General features: G+C 34.6%; 3 protein-coding genes and 1 non-coding gene across 6 annotated transcripts in view; 1 reads left to right on the plus strand and 3 right to left on the minus strand.

Annotated features, from left to right (window-relative positions):
• LOC115234935 (ribonuclease P protein subunit p29) overlaps nt 1–1,698 on the plus strand; it is a 3,530-nt gene extending 1,832 nt beyond the window's left edge. The window contains exon 5 of the mRNA XM_029806356.1: nt 1–1,698. This exon is cut by the window's left edge and continues 1 nt beyond it. The gene's annotated coding sequence lies outside the window, so the exon portion shown is untranslated.
• LOC115234930 (clathrin heavy chain) lies at nt 1,148–9,819 on the minus strand. Its single transcript, XM_029806349.1, has 9 exons — nt 9,296–9,819; nt 7,980–8,187; nt 4,679–7,730; nt 4,295–4,592; nt 3,779–4,219; nt 3,136–3,698; nt 2,833–3,055; nt 2,667–2,742; nt 1,148–2,558 (listed from the first exon to the last, which is right to left on the minus strand). Exons 1-9 carry the CDS (start codon nt 9,335–9,337, stop codon nt 2,431–2,433), a joined length of 5,031 nt encoding a protein of 1,676 aa, XP_029662209.1. The 5' UTR covers nt 9,338–9,819; the 3' UTR covers nt 1,148–2,430.
• Nucleotides 9,820–10,078: 259 nt separating this feature from the next.
• On the minus strand, nt 10,079–18,514 carry LOC115234931 (60S acidic ribosomal protein P2). 3 transcript variants are annotated; one of them, XM_029806352.1, is made up of 6 exons: nt 18,233–18,514; nt 16,509–17,623; nt 14,014–15,920; nt 10,625–10,797; nt 10,426–10,521; nt 10,079–10,300 (listed from the first exon to the last, which is right to left on the minus strand). In XM_029806352.1, the coding sequence occupies exons 2-6, from the start codon at nt 17,439–17,441 to the stop codon at nt 10,230–10,232; spliced, it is 3,180 nt and encodes a 1,059-aa protein (XP_029662212.1). In that variant the 5' UTR covers nt 17,442–17,623; nt 18,233–18,514; the 3' UTR covers nt 10,079–10,229. The 3 variants fall into 3 exon arrangements, with proteins under 3 accessions (XP_029662212.1, XP_029662211.1, XP_029662210.1); XM_029806351.1 differs by lacking the exons at nt 14,014–15,920; nt 16,509–17,623; nt 18,233–18,514 and adding an exon at nt 11,402–11,559; XM_029806350.1 differs by lacking the exons at nt 10,079–10,300; nt 10,426–10,521; nt 10,625–10,797; nt 18,233–18,514 and adding an exon at nt 17,753–17,977 and having other exon boundaries at nt 12,944–15,920.
• On the minus strand, nt 10,863–10,935 carry LOC115235119. The gene has a single exon (XR_003883985.1). It is a non-coding gene; the product is annotated as a small nucleolar RNA Me28S-Am982 (small nucleolar RNA).
• Nucleotides 18,515–18,865: the final 351 nt, after the last annotated feature.

Here is an 18,865-nt window from a genome sequence, read left to right on the forward strand (position 1 = left end):
ATATATAATTAATGACAATAATTCTTTTGCTCAAGTTTGCTTAATTTCATGCAGATGTTTTAAAATTATTTATTTCCATATCTTTCATTATTCTTCTGCAGATTATTATTATAGAATATTACAATTACAGAATTGATATATTTACTACTTACATGTTACATTATTTATATAATATAGTATTTTAGATTTATATATAATGTTTGTATATATATGTGTGTGTGTGTGTGTACGTACTTTGCATGTATTTATGGAGAGATATGCTACTAAACAATAATGTATTTATATTTTGGAAGTGTCTTTTTTTCACCCATATTGCATTTAGAACCACAGTAGCCAAATATGACACTGATATGGTGATAATTATTTTCAATTAGTACAATAACTATATTTGTTAATCGATCTACGATTTCATTGGCTAAATTTAGATCAGAGTGAAATAATACCAGGTCATGTGGTTTTTGACCTTTATTCGACATAACATTTTTATGATATATACACAGCTGGATCATTGCACGGTCAACTGTGGAGTAGTAAAACGAAAGCTTTGAACAATAGAGATGAATAAAGTGTGATAAAGAAAACACGTCATATATCTGCTCTTTTACTATTACATATAAATTTTTACTTGGACCTAGTAATAACCCGACTATTTCGTCGAGCGATATAATTAACTTTCGCTTCGTACTTTAAAATAAAGATTATATATTATATAAACCATTATATCTTAAGATGTAACATAAATGTGATATCACTAAATGATATAAAATTACGCAGCAGGGGCAACTTTAGGAATGTTAAAGGTAAGACGTATTACAAAATTAATATTTGTTTTTCTTCGTTTTCTGCCATGTCTCATGTATTGATCTTGATGCATCAATGTAGCACTTTATACACGCAACATAAATATTAAAAAAAAACATGAATGTTTAACAGAGATACAACATGGCTTTGTCATTTTCTAGAAGTATTGCGATCTAATTTATCTTAATACTTGCACAATTTAGGCATAGTTTGTAACAAGCTATATAATGATTAACGATTAATAATTTCAAATAAGATACTATGCACACATACTATATGAAGTCAAAACGAGTAGAAAATACTACTAAAACATATGTACGACGTAATAGAGACGATCTCGTGGGTGTATTATACTTTGTTCCAATTCTTAAATATCTTTATATATCTCCAACTCTAAATCATAACTGTCTTCACTTGCATAGTGAATAACAAAAGGTCGAAAGCATGATACATACGAAGATCGGACGAAAATTCAAACTATTTTATATATTTCAATACATTAGTAAAATAATAAGATCTTACCATCAATTTCAGTATCTATAATTATTTGTTTTTGTGTCGTTCGTTTATGCAAATTAAATTAACTGCGAATATGTACCTCTATTCAAGCAAATATACATACAAGTAGATCTAGAACGATGTTTATGTACTATAGACGCCAACATATTCTGAAATGTCTACAGATTTTCTCCATTTTTTGAAGGATCTCGTCTCATTACAATATTGATATACATGATCTATCCAATCTAAAAGATACTCTTGTTACAGTTTTGGGAGGACACTCTTCATTTTTATCATGATTTACCACACGCTACGATATTTCTAAAATGTATATTTCTTACAATGAGCTATTACATATTTGCAAGATACAAAAAAAAAAAGAGATTAACTTTTAAAGCTGAAAACTTCTTGATATAGATGAGGATATTTGAATCAAATCGAAAAAAAAAAAAAAAAAAAAAATTTTTGCTGAATAAAAAGCAGTGTGTAATTTGTAGTTATGGAAATCGTGATTTAAAAATCTACAGTTGATTTTGTTTCATCTAGAATTCGATATCACCGAAAAAAGCTTGCTTCTCATTAATAGCCAAAAGAAAGGCACATAGACGCACGTATATGTGTGCGAGCAAAGAGAAAAACTATATCCTGCTTACACACAATGTACATACATATAATGTATACTTTTTTATACTCCGACTGTGCAATAATAATTAAATTAAAATCTCAGCATCACATTGAAAAAAAAAGAAAAAAAGTAACTTTCCTTTTATTTTTTTTTTTAAATAATATTGTTTTCACACAAGATCTCTCTGTTTAAATAACAATAATTTGAACCATGAAATATGATAGTTTTACTCCTTGACGTCTCTTTCACAAATAACAATAATTCACATTTAGATAGCGTGTGATAGCCTTCTCCTCTCTCTAATATATTTCGTTATTATTTGTTACATTATTTGTATTCATGATCTCTAAACGTGGCAATTTCTTTGTGTTTCTAATGATATTATAATTCGTATTCGCGCTTTATTGATACGATATATTAATAAGCTAACCAAACAATATATCTCATTCTACCTAAACTTTATAGAAAAGTAGACTTTGTTGATCTGTCCTGTTAAATGTATTTCACATACCGTAACCTTGATAGGCTGCGGTGGACGCGTACACTTGTGCGGGTGTACCGTATACGTTTTGAGGTGCATAGCCGGGTGCCATCATTCCAGGCCCTGCAGTCAACATTAGCTGAGGTTCCGCTGTGGCCATGACAATCATATGCAACAGAGAAAAATATCGTTAATATAGGAAACAATATATTGTTCCCTCAAGCGCAATATTTATGAAATTATTGCAAAATTACTTACGCATAATCATAGGCTTATGTTCCTGATGATCAGTTTCTTCGATGCGTCGACTTTCGGACTCTTCTAATTTATCGACCTACATCCAATATATTGAATATTATATGAATAATGTCAGTGTGCATGATATAAAGAATTAAATGTATGGCTGGACAATATTTTTGTTTACCTTAGTGATATATTCCCGTGCAACTTGTATAAGATACGGCATCGCGAAATGTAAAATACGATGTCTCCAAGCGAGTTCTAAGATAACATCCGGATGAAGTAAATCGTAGCAATGAAACAGGCATGCTGCAAAGCAGTCCTTTGAACCTCTCTCTAAGAACCACTCGAGCAATTCCTCAGCAACTTCTGCATTCCGAGATTCCGCAGCATATTCCATAGCATCCCTGTTATTAAATTAGCGATTAAAAGAGATCATACATTTGTATATATAAATATTCTTCAACAGATAACCATGCAACGTTACCTGAAGAGTCGGTCCTTCTTGCAAAGTTCTACAGACTGCTTCCATCTATTATTTCCCTTGTACAAATATGCGGCGATTCTCCTGAACTCGATCAATTCATGTTTCTCGAGCTGCTGCGCTAATGCGATATTATCAAAATTATCGAACGCGTCGATCGACGTTCGGAGACCCTGGTAATCCTCTTCATCAATCAACAAGCCATTCAACGCTTCATTGATAGCTTTGTTGTTGAGAGCTTGAACTGATCTCAAGTACGGTTTCACTAGTTGCAAATGACCGGTTCTCGTAAAGTACGCCACTGATCTAGTATGATCCATACGCGGAGCAAGCACGAGCAGAATATCGTTTAAAAGAAGGGGTTTATATTCCACGTAGAACTGTATAGCCTTATAGTAGAGTTCAACGTTTGCGACTTTAGTAATTACGTCTTTGAAATGACCTTCTCGCCAAGCTTCCGTAGGATGTTGCATCATCGCGAGAACCGCGTTGTCATATTCCTCGTATTTGTCATACAAAAATACCAGCTCGGCCCACAGATGTGCTTGTTCCGCCGCACGTAGCACCTAAAGTAAATAAATCATTTTCCCTTAAGTAATTAGCGAATCTCTTAAGTAATTAGCAATCGGGTCGAAACAAAACCTACCTTCGGTATATTGACACGCGACCAGAAAAGTTCCAAGTGTTCCCTCATTCGTTGAGGTTTGTATTTACTATAGAGAATAGCCAGTTCGGTAAACATTCCCATATGAGCTCGTTCAAGTCCTAAAGCAGCCTCGAGAAGGTTAATAAGTTCCTCAAAGTGTCCGCGATCCTGATAGTAATTGATCAGATCTTCCAGTTCGTCCGCGTGTACGACTATGTGCAGGCCGCACATTTGGGCTAAACGAAATTCACCGCTATCTACGCAAGCGAAACAAACTTCCTTCCAAGTGCGCGTCGAGTTGGCTTTGCGCGCACTATCGACGGCGCCTTGAAATTCCTTCAGATGAACGAGCGTTATTGCCAGTCGCGCAAAGTTCGATACGTTGTTGTAGAGGAGCTTTGCGGCATCGTACATCTTATCGTCGAAACATCTATCGCCGATCTATAAGAAAGAAGAAGAATAGATTCAACGGAAATCTCTCAAATTGCTTTCGCGAATACGAATGATTCTTTTTACCTTCTGTATATCAGCGTGATTCGGGCCAGATATAAATTCCTCGAGATCCGCAAGTCTATTGGTTCGCGCGTACGCATATATCAGTTCGCTCTCGATGAAGGATTCGCGTGCCTTTTTACGAGCCATTTGGAGATAGCGGACCAAGTCTTCCCAATGTGAAGTCCGATGCGCGGTTTCGACTACGTCTACATACGCTGACGGATCGTCTGCTTTAATAAAGCTGTCGATTGCTTCCTTGACCAAACCCTGCTGTAATTGAGCCCTTGCGAGTTGTGACCATACTGGCGACTCGTTGCATCTATAACGCGTAAAACAGTCTGTTTATGTGTATTGTATAAACACCAAGAAAATATATATACATGCATACACACATATATCGTATACCTTTCTGCAAATTCATAAGCTCTGTCCAAGTTGCCGACCTGCTCAATTAGAACCTGGATAGCTGACGTGTTGACGTCAAACTTTTTGAAGATAGCAAATGCTTCCTCGTAAAGCTCATTGTTAATGGCAATATTGGCAATATCCGGAGCGTCATAATTATCTAAACGATTAATATACTCCATAACACGTGTACGATCGGCCTTGATGGCCGTTAGTATTAGAAGATTCTGCAAGTTACGATGATCGCTGAAAACACTGCTGTCCAGCACAATCTTTTCGAGAAGTTCGATCAGTTCGTTAGGCAGATCAGCAGTCATGAAAGCTTTGACAGTAACCGATATATCTTCGGGATCTTGTGTCTCGGATAACGCCGTCTGAACAACTTGATCGATCAACGGTCGCTTGTACGGATTGCTCTCTAAAAGCACTTCCGCCCAGAGATCGGGATCTCTGCGTCTCACTAGGTATCTCGCCTCGCTCTTGAACAAACTATTCTCGTTACACACGCTTATCAGTTCGCGATCACATTGACCGCGCTCGTATGCGATGCAAGCCAAATGAGGATCGCGTTTCTCGCAATACTTGCCAACGACTCTGCTGTCGTAAAATTGATTCTCTTTGAGAAATCTTTCAGGATTGTTGTTGCTGTCAATGTAAATCTTGGCTAGTGCGTTGTGCGTAGCAGGCTCTACGCAGCCCTCATGAACGCGAGATTCCAACCACGGTAGCAAGAGCTTCAGCCGATTTCTCTTCTCGACCTCCTCGACCAATTCGTCAGTGGAAAATTGTCCGCGCACCACCAGTATCAAGTTCTTAATGATATCCTCCGAGCAGTCAACGTCCAACAGACCGCCCACGACAACGGGTAAACGCGACGGATTGACTTTCTGGACATATATCTCGATATATTTTTGCAAGTTATTGCGATAGAGATAGAGAACGAGATCGTGAACAAAATCGAATCGATCGCATACGATTATCAACGGCAATTGATCGGATAATTTCGCTTCCTTCAGAAAATTTTTGACGCGTTCCGGACTGTAACAGTTGCTCTCCCGACATATGCGTTCCACCTCCTTGATTTGACCGGTCTTGCACGCCGCCTGAATGTACTTGAAGTGCACTTCTTGATCCTGGCTGAAGTTTACAATAGAACCCAAAAAGTAAAACAGACCTTCGTAAGACTTGAAGCTTTCGAACAGATCTATCAGCGCTTTAGTCGTCAGCTGCTCGTGATACTTGGTCGCGATTTGTATGCAGATTTGCAAATTCTGTCTTATATTGGCTGTCATCATGGCTTTCAAGCATTCAAGGGAATCTTCTACGGACAAAGTCCCGAAGAAACCTACGAGCCAATCGGGAGAGAGCAAGTGTGTATGCACTACTGCTCTCTTAATGTCGTATAAATCGGTATAATGTTCGAGCGCGCGTTGCAGCAAGCCAGCCTTCTCGCACAATTGCGCGACATGAGCTCGATCGTAATGGGTAAACATCTGATTGCCTAATATAGCGTCAGCGACTTGCGGAGCGGACATTAAATTCATCTCTAAAAGACGGGTCTGTAAAGCACCTTCGCTCGGCCGATTGTTTTTGAGCGCGTCTAGCAGAAACGCCGTGCACTGCTGCACCATGTTTTGCTCCATAAATATATCGACGATTTGATTGATATCGGCCAACGGTTCGTCGTCTTGGACCAGCATCTGCGCGAATGCTACACCTTGATCGGGATTAATCCTCATGACGTTCCGCAAGAGAAATATATAATCGGGTGTATACGAGACCTTCTTGGCGTAGAGAACGATCTTTTGAAATTGGCCGGTCTCCGCGAAGCATTGGATAACCTTGTTGGGAACGTTAGCTCTCAGGTAGACGCTAAGCGCCAATGTAGGATCCGCTTGTTTTACTAGATCCCCCAATTCTTCGCTGCATTCCAGCTTATCTTCCTTCAGCCACTTCTCCAGCAGTTGTTTACGGTTCTGAACTAGTACAGGACGACATAGTTCCAACGATTCGTACTTGTTCAACTGTCCCTGATCCAAAAGAATACCGAAATATTGTAGAAGAGGAGATGTTTGGCCTTGAGTAGTCGGAACTTGTTGAAATCGTTGAATAGTCGCAGGTGTTCGAAGTATCCCTTTAGGAGCATTAGCTGCAACTTTTGCCGCCTCCGCGTACTGGCCATTTTGGAAAAGCATATTGAATTTCCTCACGAACAAGTCCTCGGCTCCCGATAAGTTGTTTCTCACGGCCATTCTTAATGCCAATTCCGAATTCTGTAACACTCCGTTGATGTATGGGATTATGTTCTCTTCGTCCACGGAAACGGATAAGACTTGACCCTTTCGATTTACTCCTATTATACCACCGGAGGCTTCGTGTGGGGCAGTGACAAAGATAGTCTCTCCCGAGATACGATTCATAAATATACAGGTCGCCGACTCGATATCGTACATATGTATATAACCGTATTTTGTGATTAAATATATGACATCGTACTTGGAGCTAACTTGCATAGCGACGGGGAAATCATTCCCGGCCTCAGGCGGAAAGAATACATCCACCGCTTTCTTCGGAAACGGATGGTTACCGGCGGGCGGTTGACCCACTTCGATGATATGAAGCTTCGCTCCTTGGACTGTCCTAACGGCGAAACAAAACAGATTGCTGGGTTCTGCATTTCCTTCCATCTTGAATTGAGCGAAGGAGGCAGCGTGCCCCTCGATCGGTTGCGAGCATTTCCGTTCCACGGAGTAAAGCTGCATAGCGCCGACCACTCTGTTATGCTGCGCCGAAATACCGATCAATAACAGCCACGTTTGTTTCGGATCTGTTCTGTAATTGATAATCTGGCAACCGTTTAACGACGAGTGACGTTCGAACATTTTATTCGGCGTCGAATCGCCCTCCATGGACCAGTGATACACCGCAGTTTCTGTTACTAATGCCAATGTGTTTAGTGATATCCATTTCCAAAAGACTACATCCTCCGTCATTGTATGAGCTTTCATTTTTGACTTCATTTCAATGTTAAAAATCTGAAGTGTCTTCATAGCTAATCAAACAAAAACAGATATTTATCTCTTGTGGTAAATTTTATTTACATATTTTCATTCTTCTAATATTTTCATTGCTATAAAAAGAATTACACACACAATGCAGACTTTTTTTTTTAAGAAAAATCATACAAATTAATACATTTTATTTTTCGAACTACTAACGCAAAATTAATCTTCATAAGTTTTATTTCATATTGCTGAAGACTCTTTCCTAAATTATCAATCTTTCCTATGTGTGCACATACCTTTCAAAGCGATGACTTTACTAGCTGGATTCATAATTGCAGAATCAGCAGATATTGGTCTTCTGATAGGATTGGCAGAATCGTTCATATCGATAATAACTACCTGGGCAGTGTCACCAACCTTTTCTCTAACACAAATGAATTTATCAGATTCCATAGTAAGCGTATTAAAGCTGACATTACTGGCATTAATTCCCACAGCTGTAAGCTATAAATATAAGAAATAACAGATAAATAATGCTTCTTTTTTTCATATTTTTCAAGCTCCTATAATCATTTCTGTGCACAATCAAGGATATATATTGTGAACTAAGTATATAGCCAATTTTATATCATTTATCCTCTGGGAAAGAACTCTTTATTGTCAAAGTAATTTTATTAATAATGATTTTTTACATATAACTATCTCAAAGCCATTGAGATGTCTATTAGAGACAGTATATCAACTTATATTATTCTCTAATAGTAAATGAGTCATATTGTACTGTGCTGATTACGTAAATATGCTGTTACTAATATAACCACAAAATTGCAATAAAATATAAAGTTAACTTTATAATGTCATAACAACAATATCTTAATGTTAATGCAATAGTTATATGTTGCTAAATGCATTTCTACAAAAAAAAAAAATATATAAAGTATTTATTGTAATAAATGTACTACTTGTAACACGCAGGATTTATATCTTAAAAAATTATTTTTTATATTTAACAAGAAAAATTAATATTAATACGAAAATTTGGAAATCGTGGAATAACGGATGGGAAAAAGAGGAAAAAGAGAATATTCGATAAGAAATGTTAAGTTTCGGTAAAAGCGGAAGCAAGGGGCGTATGCGCCGACGATAGATCCACGATAATCTTGAACCCATCATTCGTTGATGAAAAGACAAGTACGTAATTCGATTTGTCCGCTTTATCCGTGATACACGTCAATTGAGCGTGTATCGGGGATGATTAACCTGTGCCACGAAATTCGCCGTACGAGCGCAGCTGCGAACGCACGAGCCATTTAACGGGCCGAGTAATGTCATTGAATCATACGCGAGGTGTACGAGGTCATCGGGACTGTCAAAGTAACGTCAAACGCGAGAAATTGCACTTCCGTTGGAAAAGAACACAGACGAGTATGCCGTCGATATACGATTCGAAACGAGGAAGAGTTAGCCTCGCGTAAAGCGATCGCTGAGAAAATGTCCGAGAAAGGGAAAAAAAAAAAAGGCTGATATAGATCCTAGGATCGCGTTAGAGTGACGAGTCTCCGTTTCTCGTCCTCGAGAGAAATACCTTAGCGAGGAAATATAGATGACGTACCTGAAGGTGTTCTTGGAACCTTATGGGTAGTAGCTGCGTCATTTTTGCCGAAATATATTCGAAAAAATCTCCAAGAGAGAGATTTTTTTTAGCCGCTTCTCTTCTTCGACGGATCGATCAGCCGTACGGCCAACGCAAACCTCCCGACTGCAATCTACTTACGACCTATTCCCGGTTATCGTGCGCCTTTTATCCCCGAATGCTCGGTATCAATCATTAAAAGCGCAAAACCAACTGACTGGAGAGCGAATGCTACTCGCCGCTGACACCCATCATGGCCGCCAACGCCGCCCCTCTATCTCGAAATAGTTCCCGCGTATGAAATTTCTTGGCGGTTCTTCGCGGTTTAACCGCACCTCGCGTTACACAAGTCACACTATAAATATATATCGTCGATTAATTGTTAATTAATATCGTTATTCTTTCTCTCTTTCTTGCACAATTAGTGTGAGATCGTGTTGACGCCGAACTCTACGAGAGCCTCGACACTAGCGGAAGAATACAGGCGCGATTTGACACGATTGGATTCAGTGGTAAATCTCGCGCATCACCCCCTTCCCTTCCCCTGCTCCGCTACGAATGAGACTGCAACGGCATGTTCCATATACACAATAGATTAGAGAAATTCCCTTCTCTTTGCCTCTAATTATAATTTTTTTTCTGTTAAGTACTCTAAAGGTTATCATCGTTGCATAAAATTTTATGAATATTAACGCATTACTGCTCACAATTAAAGAAACATGAAATATTATCTCAGGAGAGGGCAGACACACAGAGATTAAATTTTTAATGTAAAATATGCTTTATTCTCCAGCAGTAGTATTAATTTTGTTTAATTTGTACATTTTATACAATATTTTGTTGTTACCATTTATACCACTGCCACAGAATGTAGCATGCTTTCTTTTGGTGACGATAAAAAAAGAAGACGTTTTTAGTCAAACAGGCCAAAGCCCATGTCATCGTCCTCAGATTCAGATTCTTCTTTAGCAGGCTTCTTTTCCTCTGTTAAAATAAAAATTATTTGTATTAGTAATATTATTCTAAAGTATAAATATATTAATACTACTATTTGTATTACTACAAATAGTAATGTTAGACTTTTAAAATTAGTGCAGAAATAAATGTACCTTTCTTTTCTTCAACAGGAGCTGCAGCGGCAGGAGCTGCAGCGGCACCCGCAGCAGCTGCTCCGCCAACTGGCATAGACGACAATTTTTCCCTGCCTAAAATCACACAATTATATTTAGTTTTTCTTATAGAAAAATAGCATATACATTCTTTTAAGTAGATAATAAGAGAATGTTGCAAAAAAATATGTCGACATACCCTTGGCGATCAATTCATCGATACTCTTTCCATTCAATTCTGAAATGACCTTTTTTAGTTTTTCGGCATCTGTTTCGATTCCGACCGATGATAAAATCTTTTCAATGTCATTTTGGCTTGGCGAGGCTTTGCCTCCCAAAACAGCCAACATATAAGCGGCCACGTAACGCATTCTGCAAAATGTAGATGTCTATTAAAATACTAATAGAATTAATTTAACATAATTATTCTAAATGCTAATTATGCTCAGTACAAATTATATATCATCACAAACATTCAGTCGAAAGATGGTGAGTAAATCATCATGAAAGAATAAATTCTATGTGTATCTAAAATTACCAAGTGTTATATATATTGGTTTTGTATATAAAGTAGCATTCGCGTGAAACGTGATAATTGATATATATATATATTTCGTATTTTATATGTAAAGACACACACATGTATCTACCAAAATATATTTATATTTAAACGGTTTAACCTATTGTATTTGGTGTGTGTGAGAGAAATCGAGTTTTTTATATCAAATGTTTTTATCATTTTTTCAGAAAAATATAAAGAAAAAAAGTAGAAAACAACGATTAGATGTGACTTTGCATATATTTATACTATTTTAACACAACTGAGTTGCGACGCAACTGGAGACATCCAACGATACGACGAATTATAAAAAGCAATCGGGCAAATACGTTAATTATTTCAATTCATCAATGTTCGAATAATTCAAAATAGGAAATATTATTTTCTTATATAAATTCGAATATACCAAAACTGTACCTTTAAGTCTTACGACACGAAACGTGGACTTCGCCAATAGAGCAATGAACAACGTGCGCGAGCTGGCAGCTGGCACCGGAAGAACACCGCAAGAAACTACGAACTACAAAGTGCTGCAAGGAACTGAGAGAAATTAATGCGAAGATATGAAGGATACATTTCATCTGGTATTACAAATTCGAAGCGTCTGATTGGACGAAAGGAACGAAAATTTCCTTGTTATCTCACCGCTATGTCGCGCATGCGCGAAAAATGGCGCCCATTTAGTAACACTGTTCCGTCTATAAATTTTATACGTTTATGGTCACGCTAATTTCTCTCGAGGTCTCGAGGTGTCTTCCGTACTGTTCTTCCGGTGCCAGCTTATGCAAAGTGCGTTCGAAAATCCTACTGAAAACTTAAATACCCCCGTGGGGTACAGTATCATTTAATTGGAATTTAATAAACAATAAATAGTAAATGTGTGAAAGTATCAATTTTTATTCGATTTTGTATACTCTTTTATTGCTGCGCATGCTCGTCGCCAGAATTTCATCAGTATGACAGATTTCTTAACCTTCAAAAGTGGCACGCTTAATAACTCTTTTTTTAACGCTTAATAACTTTTTTTTTACGCTATCGAGCGACGATTTTTATTTTTCAAACCTTTGTTTTTATTTAAAAAGGCATCGATTAAATGTATTTTTATCAAAATCTAAGTAGAGCGGGTTATTCTATAAACATTCACCCTAATGTTTTTTAATTTTTAACTTTAGATTGTACCTATCTTTTCTCTGTAATGGTTTTATAACTGATTCTTCTTATTTCTTAATTGTGGCCATTTGTTTAGATGATTTTATAGATTTTCATACCACTCTTTTTTTTATCTATTAATTTGTTTGCGTTAAAGAATAATGTGCCTTTTTCTATTCAAATTTTTTTGAGATTCTTGTTACATTCATATTTCAAACATTTCTTGTTTTGTGTTTACTCTACAATTGATGCATTTCATATCTTTTTTACACCTCTTCTGGACCATTTCTCTGCATATTATATACATTTTTCCTTTTTTTATAGAAACATTTCCAGATGGCCAAACGTGTTATAATATTGTATAACATCTTATATATATAGTTTCATTTGTTGTAAAAATATATTATATTTTGTAATTCTAACTATATATTCTATGGTTATAATTATAGATGTAGTGAACATAGTAATTACATCAGTAATTATATCTATAAAAAGCCATTAAACAATGTATTGAGAATTTATTGTTGAGATTATATAAAAAAAATACTCAAGATGTAAAAAAATAATACTTTACATAAGTATAGAGAAACTTATCATAGTTTATCTTTTTTCAGATATTCTTCGTATTATGGGATTAATTATAATAAAATTTTTGAAAATATATATCTTGGATACCACACCTTTCCCCCTTCCTATACACACACACACACACGAAGAAAAGAAAGCTTTTGTATATATTAATCAAGTAGAAAATTGTGTATTTGTTTTAATATCTTATATACAATATTACAAAGATATAGATTATCAATCAATATCCTAACTATTTAGATATCCTAACCATTGTTCATGTTTAATGCCATTGTAATACTTAATGAATAATTTTTAATGTTTAATGTGTAATTGTTTAAATATATGTAACTATTATAAGCTAATATACTCTAAGGTTGGTATGAAACCGAATGTCAAATGCACACGTAACATTCAAATATTATTGAAATAATTGCGTGTTTTTTTTTAAGTATTTCTTTTTATAAATTATATACGAAAATATAACAAAAAATGCAATATATAAAATCTACAGAAACTAATATTATCGAAGTCAAGTGTGTTGTAACAGACTTAAAAATCCATAAGTAAAAATATTCCATAAAAACGATACAGAGAGAGAGGAAAGTCAGAAAGATATATTAATCTAAGAAAGAACATTAAGTCTATTGTTCCACCTTGAATAGATAATGCTGAGAATTAAACAGCATTAGCATATATATTTCGAATACTGTTAGTGCATTAGTGAAGTATACATATATGTATATGTATATATATATATTTTTTATTATATAATTAATTTGAATCTTTCACTCCAGATATACCAATTCATTGCTCTTTTTAATGTATGTATATATATATATATTTATTTCAGTTATACTATATTCATAGATATAATATATTTGTTCATTTATTTGTTGGCTTGGTTCGAGTATATGAACAAACAATTCTAGGATAACTAGCAAATAACTATATTTTATAGTTGTTTAACACATTTTTAAATATGTAAGAGAGTGCAAAGTATACAAAATGTTCCCTGTAAAATAATTCAGTTTACTAGAACAAACATTTTGACAAGATATCATCGAAATAGATAAACAGACATGCACTAACAGAATTCAAAATAAATATAATGTTCAATTCCCTTGTATGGTTTACTCTCTTGTCCACAAACAAAATAGTAGTTTAGTAGTTCTTATTCTAGTTTATATGTACATTATTTCATTATCACTATCTCTGTGTGTGTCTAGTTTTCAGTAAAATTTAATTTATCCTCTTCGTCAAATATTGATCCATCATCAGACAATTCGGGTTCCTTGTTCATCAAAATGTACTTGGCTTGCGCGTTACAGTCACGTTCCTTTTTATGCGATTTTTTAATGGAAATCGTATGCAACAACTTGACAAAGTTCGTTGCGTTTAAATCATTTGGAGGTGTTGTATTCAGTTCTGATTTTTTCGCGGTTTTTACATCAATATAGTCTCTTGCTCGGCTTGTAGATGGTTGAAGATCGTTGTAAATAATTTCTTCATAGCATTTGCTCTTCTCCTTCTCTTCATCACGCGTATTACTGCACGTTCCCGTTTTGGCACAATCATTATCAACATCCATAAGTTTTAAGGACGTATGTTGTTTCAACATACTTGTAAAATTAACATTTCTAGTTTTTTCGGAATATGATTCTTCCTTCCACAAAATTGGTCTCTTGCATATACCGCGACTATGCTTATCTTTCTTATGTGATTTTTTAATAGAATCTATATTACAAAGTAATTCTGTCGTTGACATATTTATCGGAGTTGATCTACCATTTTTGTCTTTCAGATCTGCAACATCCGCTGATCCATCGCTCGAAACAGATGTATTAATTTCAAGTTTTTTAGTGTTAGCATATGTAAGATCTTCGCTTTCTCTTGGTTTTTTTAAACAACGTGCGACTGGCGTCGTACATCTGAAACAATCGATTTCTTTTGATGTAATTTGTGCAGGTTTATCATGTTCCTGCGATATTTCGTCTGCACAAACACTATTTGTAACTGTAAACTGACTTGTTGACATTACTTTTCTGGTAGGAGTATAAATTTTAAATTCATCATTTGTATTGTTACATCTCAAAGATGGTGATTTGGAAGAATATAATAATTTGCGTACACCGTTTTCAAAGGATACATTCATCGACTTTTTTTTCTTTTTGGGTGACACATCAAGAGATTCATTTACCTCAAATGATTCATTCCTATGTAAAGTTTTACTAGTATTTCTTTCTTCATATTTATTATCTTGTAATGAATTGTCATATTTTTTACGATACTCATGGTGATATTTATGGCATTTAGCAAGACCGGAAATTCTTTTGCTGTACTTGTCTTTTTTGTGTGACTTTTTAACTGATTTAAAATCAGATAGTAAGAGTCTGCTTGAATTAATGTTTTCAGGTGTGCTCGGCCGATCAGCATTCTGCGAGCTTAAGGCGCAAACTGCAACAGTTGCTTCATTTTTAACATCTTTACACTGATCATCATTAAAAATATTTTGAACTGATACTTCAGATTGTGCTGTTTCTATTTTCTGGTAGAGAATCTTGGCTTTTGATGAAGTTTTTCTATTTTCATGTTTAATCTTCTTATGCGATTTTTTAATCGATTCCGTAAATATATGCTCTATAATATTTATGTTATTTTCAGGTGTAGTCGCTCTATTATAATTTTGAGAAACAGTTGAATTGTGTTCTGAAGATATTGCTCTGTTCTCATTCATTACATTGACATTACAAATACTTGAAGATTCTTTTTGCGAGGATGGCCGACATGTATTCTTATCGTAGATATTTTGCGCAGAATGGTCTTTTTTATTGTCATAATTTGTGAGATGTGTGCTGTCTCTATGTTGCATATTTTCTTCACATCTCTCACAATCGCTCGAATCCATGTCCTGTATTTTATCATCTTCTATTTCGTTCAACATGTTCATCAAAAAATTCTTTTTCCTTGACGAGGTTTTTCGCTGTGCACTGTGCTTAATAACTCTAGACTCAGAAAGTTCATCGTCTGAATCATAAATAAGTGTTTTCTTAACAGTTTTGTTTTTTTTATGAGATTCTTTTACAGAAGCCTTACTACAGCTAGGAATTTCGGATATATCCATTGCTATTGATTCCAAATTTGTATATATGTCTTTGTTTTGGGCAGGAACATTTTTTTGTTGTGTAAATGACCGTTCTTCATGACCATATATCTTCTCCTGTTAGAATGGAAATGTTAATGTATCAGTTACAAAATTATAAATATGTAATGCCTCAGAATTGCTAGAAACATGGATTATTTAAGAAATTTAAAATTAATTTTTCTTTAGAAAATGTAAATTTCAAAAAGCTTATTTTCCACACACACATATTTTCTAAAATATTTCCCAAATTTCAACATTTGACATCAACAATAATTTAGATTATCTAAAGTAAGGAATATATGTAGAAGTATTAATTAATAATAAAAACAGATCGTGACTTCTTTCTATGAATTACAAGATTGCATGTGTCAATTATTGCTGCTCATGATATACAATATAATAATTGAAATGAAAAAATACATATTGTCATGCATGTGTAATTATAAAAATACATGTTGTATAAAATGTTGCTCAATATATCGATTTCTGAGAAGAAATTATAAAATATTTACATTTATATACCTAATTTTACCAAAGTGATAATTGAATGTACAAAGTTGTAGCAACATATATATATATATATTTATATTCACACAAAATAGTTTAAAAACGAAAAAATGGAAGAGGAAAGAAGACTGCAATATTGCATAAACTATATAATACCTTTTTGTGGCTCTTCTTGATAGCACTCATACTTTCTGGGATTAAATGCATCATGTTGTCAGGTGTATGTGACCTGTTATGTTCATCCTGATTGAATTCCTGGGACAAATTCCTGGGTGTACTTGCAACTATATTACAGCTAAGTGCTCTTGATCTATTCTGTCGCTTGAAGGATTGTAAATCAGGTGTTTGTGATATGTGTACGATGTTGTCGATTTTTTCTTTGAGATTGCTTCGTAGCGACGATGTAGAACAGGATGATGATCCTGACCTGTTCATATTTTCTTCTGTATTAATCCTTTTACTGCTCGACATTTTAGCAATTTTTCGATTTTGTTGAGGCGTTTGATTCTGATTTTCATCAATTGACTCCAAAGATGCAACTAACATGCTGCTGGCGACTGAATCACTTGAACTTGAATCAAGCCTCAAGGATTTGTCTAATAATGATGACGATGTATCAGTAATTGAATCAGCAGGAGAACCCATATCAAAATTACTGGTCTTCTGTGGACTTGGAGATGAACCAAAATTCAATGACTTTTTTATATTCATGTTTCTGTGGTAAAACGAATCACGATTGAAACTAAGTGCTCTCATTATTTTAGCCGATCTAGATAAGTCTCGCAATGATTTGCCTGCATCAAAAGAATCTATGTCTAAATATGAACTTGAATATTTTAATAAATTATCTTTCCTTGGACTAATAATATCAAAGTTTAAGGATCTATTCATTCTATGGCGAAGTAAACTTGTATTTTTTAGTGGAACTGATTTACTGAGCACTCTGGATCTAAATCGTTGTTTCAAAAAGAATCTACTATTATCCAATGGAGTCAAATTTATAAACAATTTATGTTCCGATTCTGGATTCAGATTATTATCTTTATTGTCGCTATTCATCGTGTTTGATAATAACTGGTTCTCCAACATGATTATCTATATCCTTGGTTCAGTATATACGTAATGCATTTATGCCATACATAAACATAATAAAGACACACATGTATATGTATATATACATATAAATATATAATTATATCAAGTGGAGGATTATTGTGATAATCTTTTTATGAAGATTGTATATACATATTCCTTTTTTTGTAAGGATTTCTCTGTAATAAAAAAAAAAAAATTATTTATAAAAAGCAATGCACATAAATTATATTTGTTGTCTATATATAATTATTTAATCTAAACAACTTAATAATAAAAATAATAAAATAAAAGATATTTTTAATTACAATATATATTTTTATGTCATTAAAAGATCTGTTTCTATATGTCAACAATACTATTTGTTATATATGTCTATCGTTCTGTTCATTATTCTGTAAAATTTCTAATAGATATGCCTGAAAAATTTTAATAGAATAGATGCCTGAAAAATTTTAATAGAATACAATTCGCAACTATAAATTAGCACATGTTGCGAGTATGCGTGTGCGTATAGCATCAAGTTGAAAGAAAGAGATGAATAGAGCTAAAAAAAAAAAAAAAAAAAAAAAGGGGAAAAAAAAAGAAAAAGAGAAATGAAAAAGCACATGTTGCGAGTATGCGTGTGCGTATAGCATCAAGTTGAAAGAAAGAGATGAATAGAGCTAAAAAAAAAAAAAAAAGATAAGAAGGGGAAAAAGAAAGAAAGAGAGAAATGTAAATCAGAATATAATGCGCGCAGAGAAATAGAATATTTCGAAACGGCATATTCCAAAATATTTGCTTACTATTTTGGCCGCATGTGTAAGATCGACTCATCATCAATGGCTGCAGAGAAATAAATTCCAGTCAACAAATTATTCTCATAAATCACTCGAATGAGCGTCCTCGTCTCGTTCCACACAACTGTTGCGTTTTATTTTGAAACTTGAATATCAATTTATACAACGCAATGAATCCTCTTGCGATCAATTATGAAAACACAAGAAATCAAGACCACAAAACTGATCACCGTGTACGCAACGCAGGTCAGCTTCTTCCTACAGGATCCTATACGATCCTTGCGCACATCCTGTGATAGAATGGTAGCGAATAGGACAAATCCTACGCATGCGCAATAGAGTAAGCGGTATAAAAGCCTATTAGTTTCAGAGTTACCAATGTTTGAATGACTTTGATCGACCAATCAGAACAAAGCAAGTGCATATCTCTAATGACAAGTTGGTCGCATTTCAAGAGACAAATTTTCATAATATGAGAATCAAGCAAGAAAAAAAGCTTTGTGACAGATATGGGGACTTTTCTCTTTATAAAACAATTAAATTAAATTAATAGCGTTTTCGAATAAACGGGTTTTCATCAATTAATCACTATTTTACTATAAATTCAAGTCTTTTATTGGCAGAGACGATGCAATGACG

Source organism: Formica exsecta, unplaced genomic scaffold, assembly GCF_003651465.1.
Source record: "Formica exsecta isolate Colony F162 unplaced genomic scaffold, ASM365146v1 scaffold21, whole genome shotgun sequence".
In the NCBI taxonomy this organism is placed as follows: domain Eukaryota; kingdom Metazoa; phylum Arthropoda; class Insecta; order Hymenoptera; family Formicidae; genus Formica; species Formica exsecta.

What these genes read in the sequence shown, in the direction of transcription:
- LOC115234930 (XM_029806349.1), bottom strand. Translation starts at nt 9,337, where the DNA reads ATGACGCAGCTACTACCCATAAGGTTCCAAGAACACCTTCAG. An exon ending in GGTTCCAAGAACACCTTCAG is followed by an intron (nt 8,188 to 9,295) that starts GTACGTCATCTA and finishes TTATATTTATAG; the next exon opens with CTTACAGCTGTGGGAATTAA. An exon ending in AAGAAGGACCGACTCTTCAG is followed by an intron (nt 3,056 to 3,135) that starts GTAACGTTGCAT and finishes ATTTAATAACAG; the next exon opens with GGATGCTATGGAATATGCTG.
- LOC115234931 (XM_029806352.1), bottom strand. Translation starts at nt 17,441, where the DNA reads ATGTTGGAGAACCAGTTATTATCAAACACGATGAATAGCGACAATAAA. An exon ending in CGATGAATTGATCGCCAAGG is followed by an intron (nt 10,522 to 10,624) that starts GTATGTCGACAT and finishes GTGTGATTTTAG; the next exon opens with GCAGGGAAAAATTGTCGTCT. An exon ending in TCCTGTTGAAGAAAAGAAAG is followed by an intron (nt 10,301 to 10,425) that starts GTACATTTATTT and finishes TTATTTTAACAG; the next exon opens with AGGAAAAGAAGCCTGCTAAA.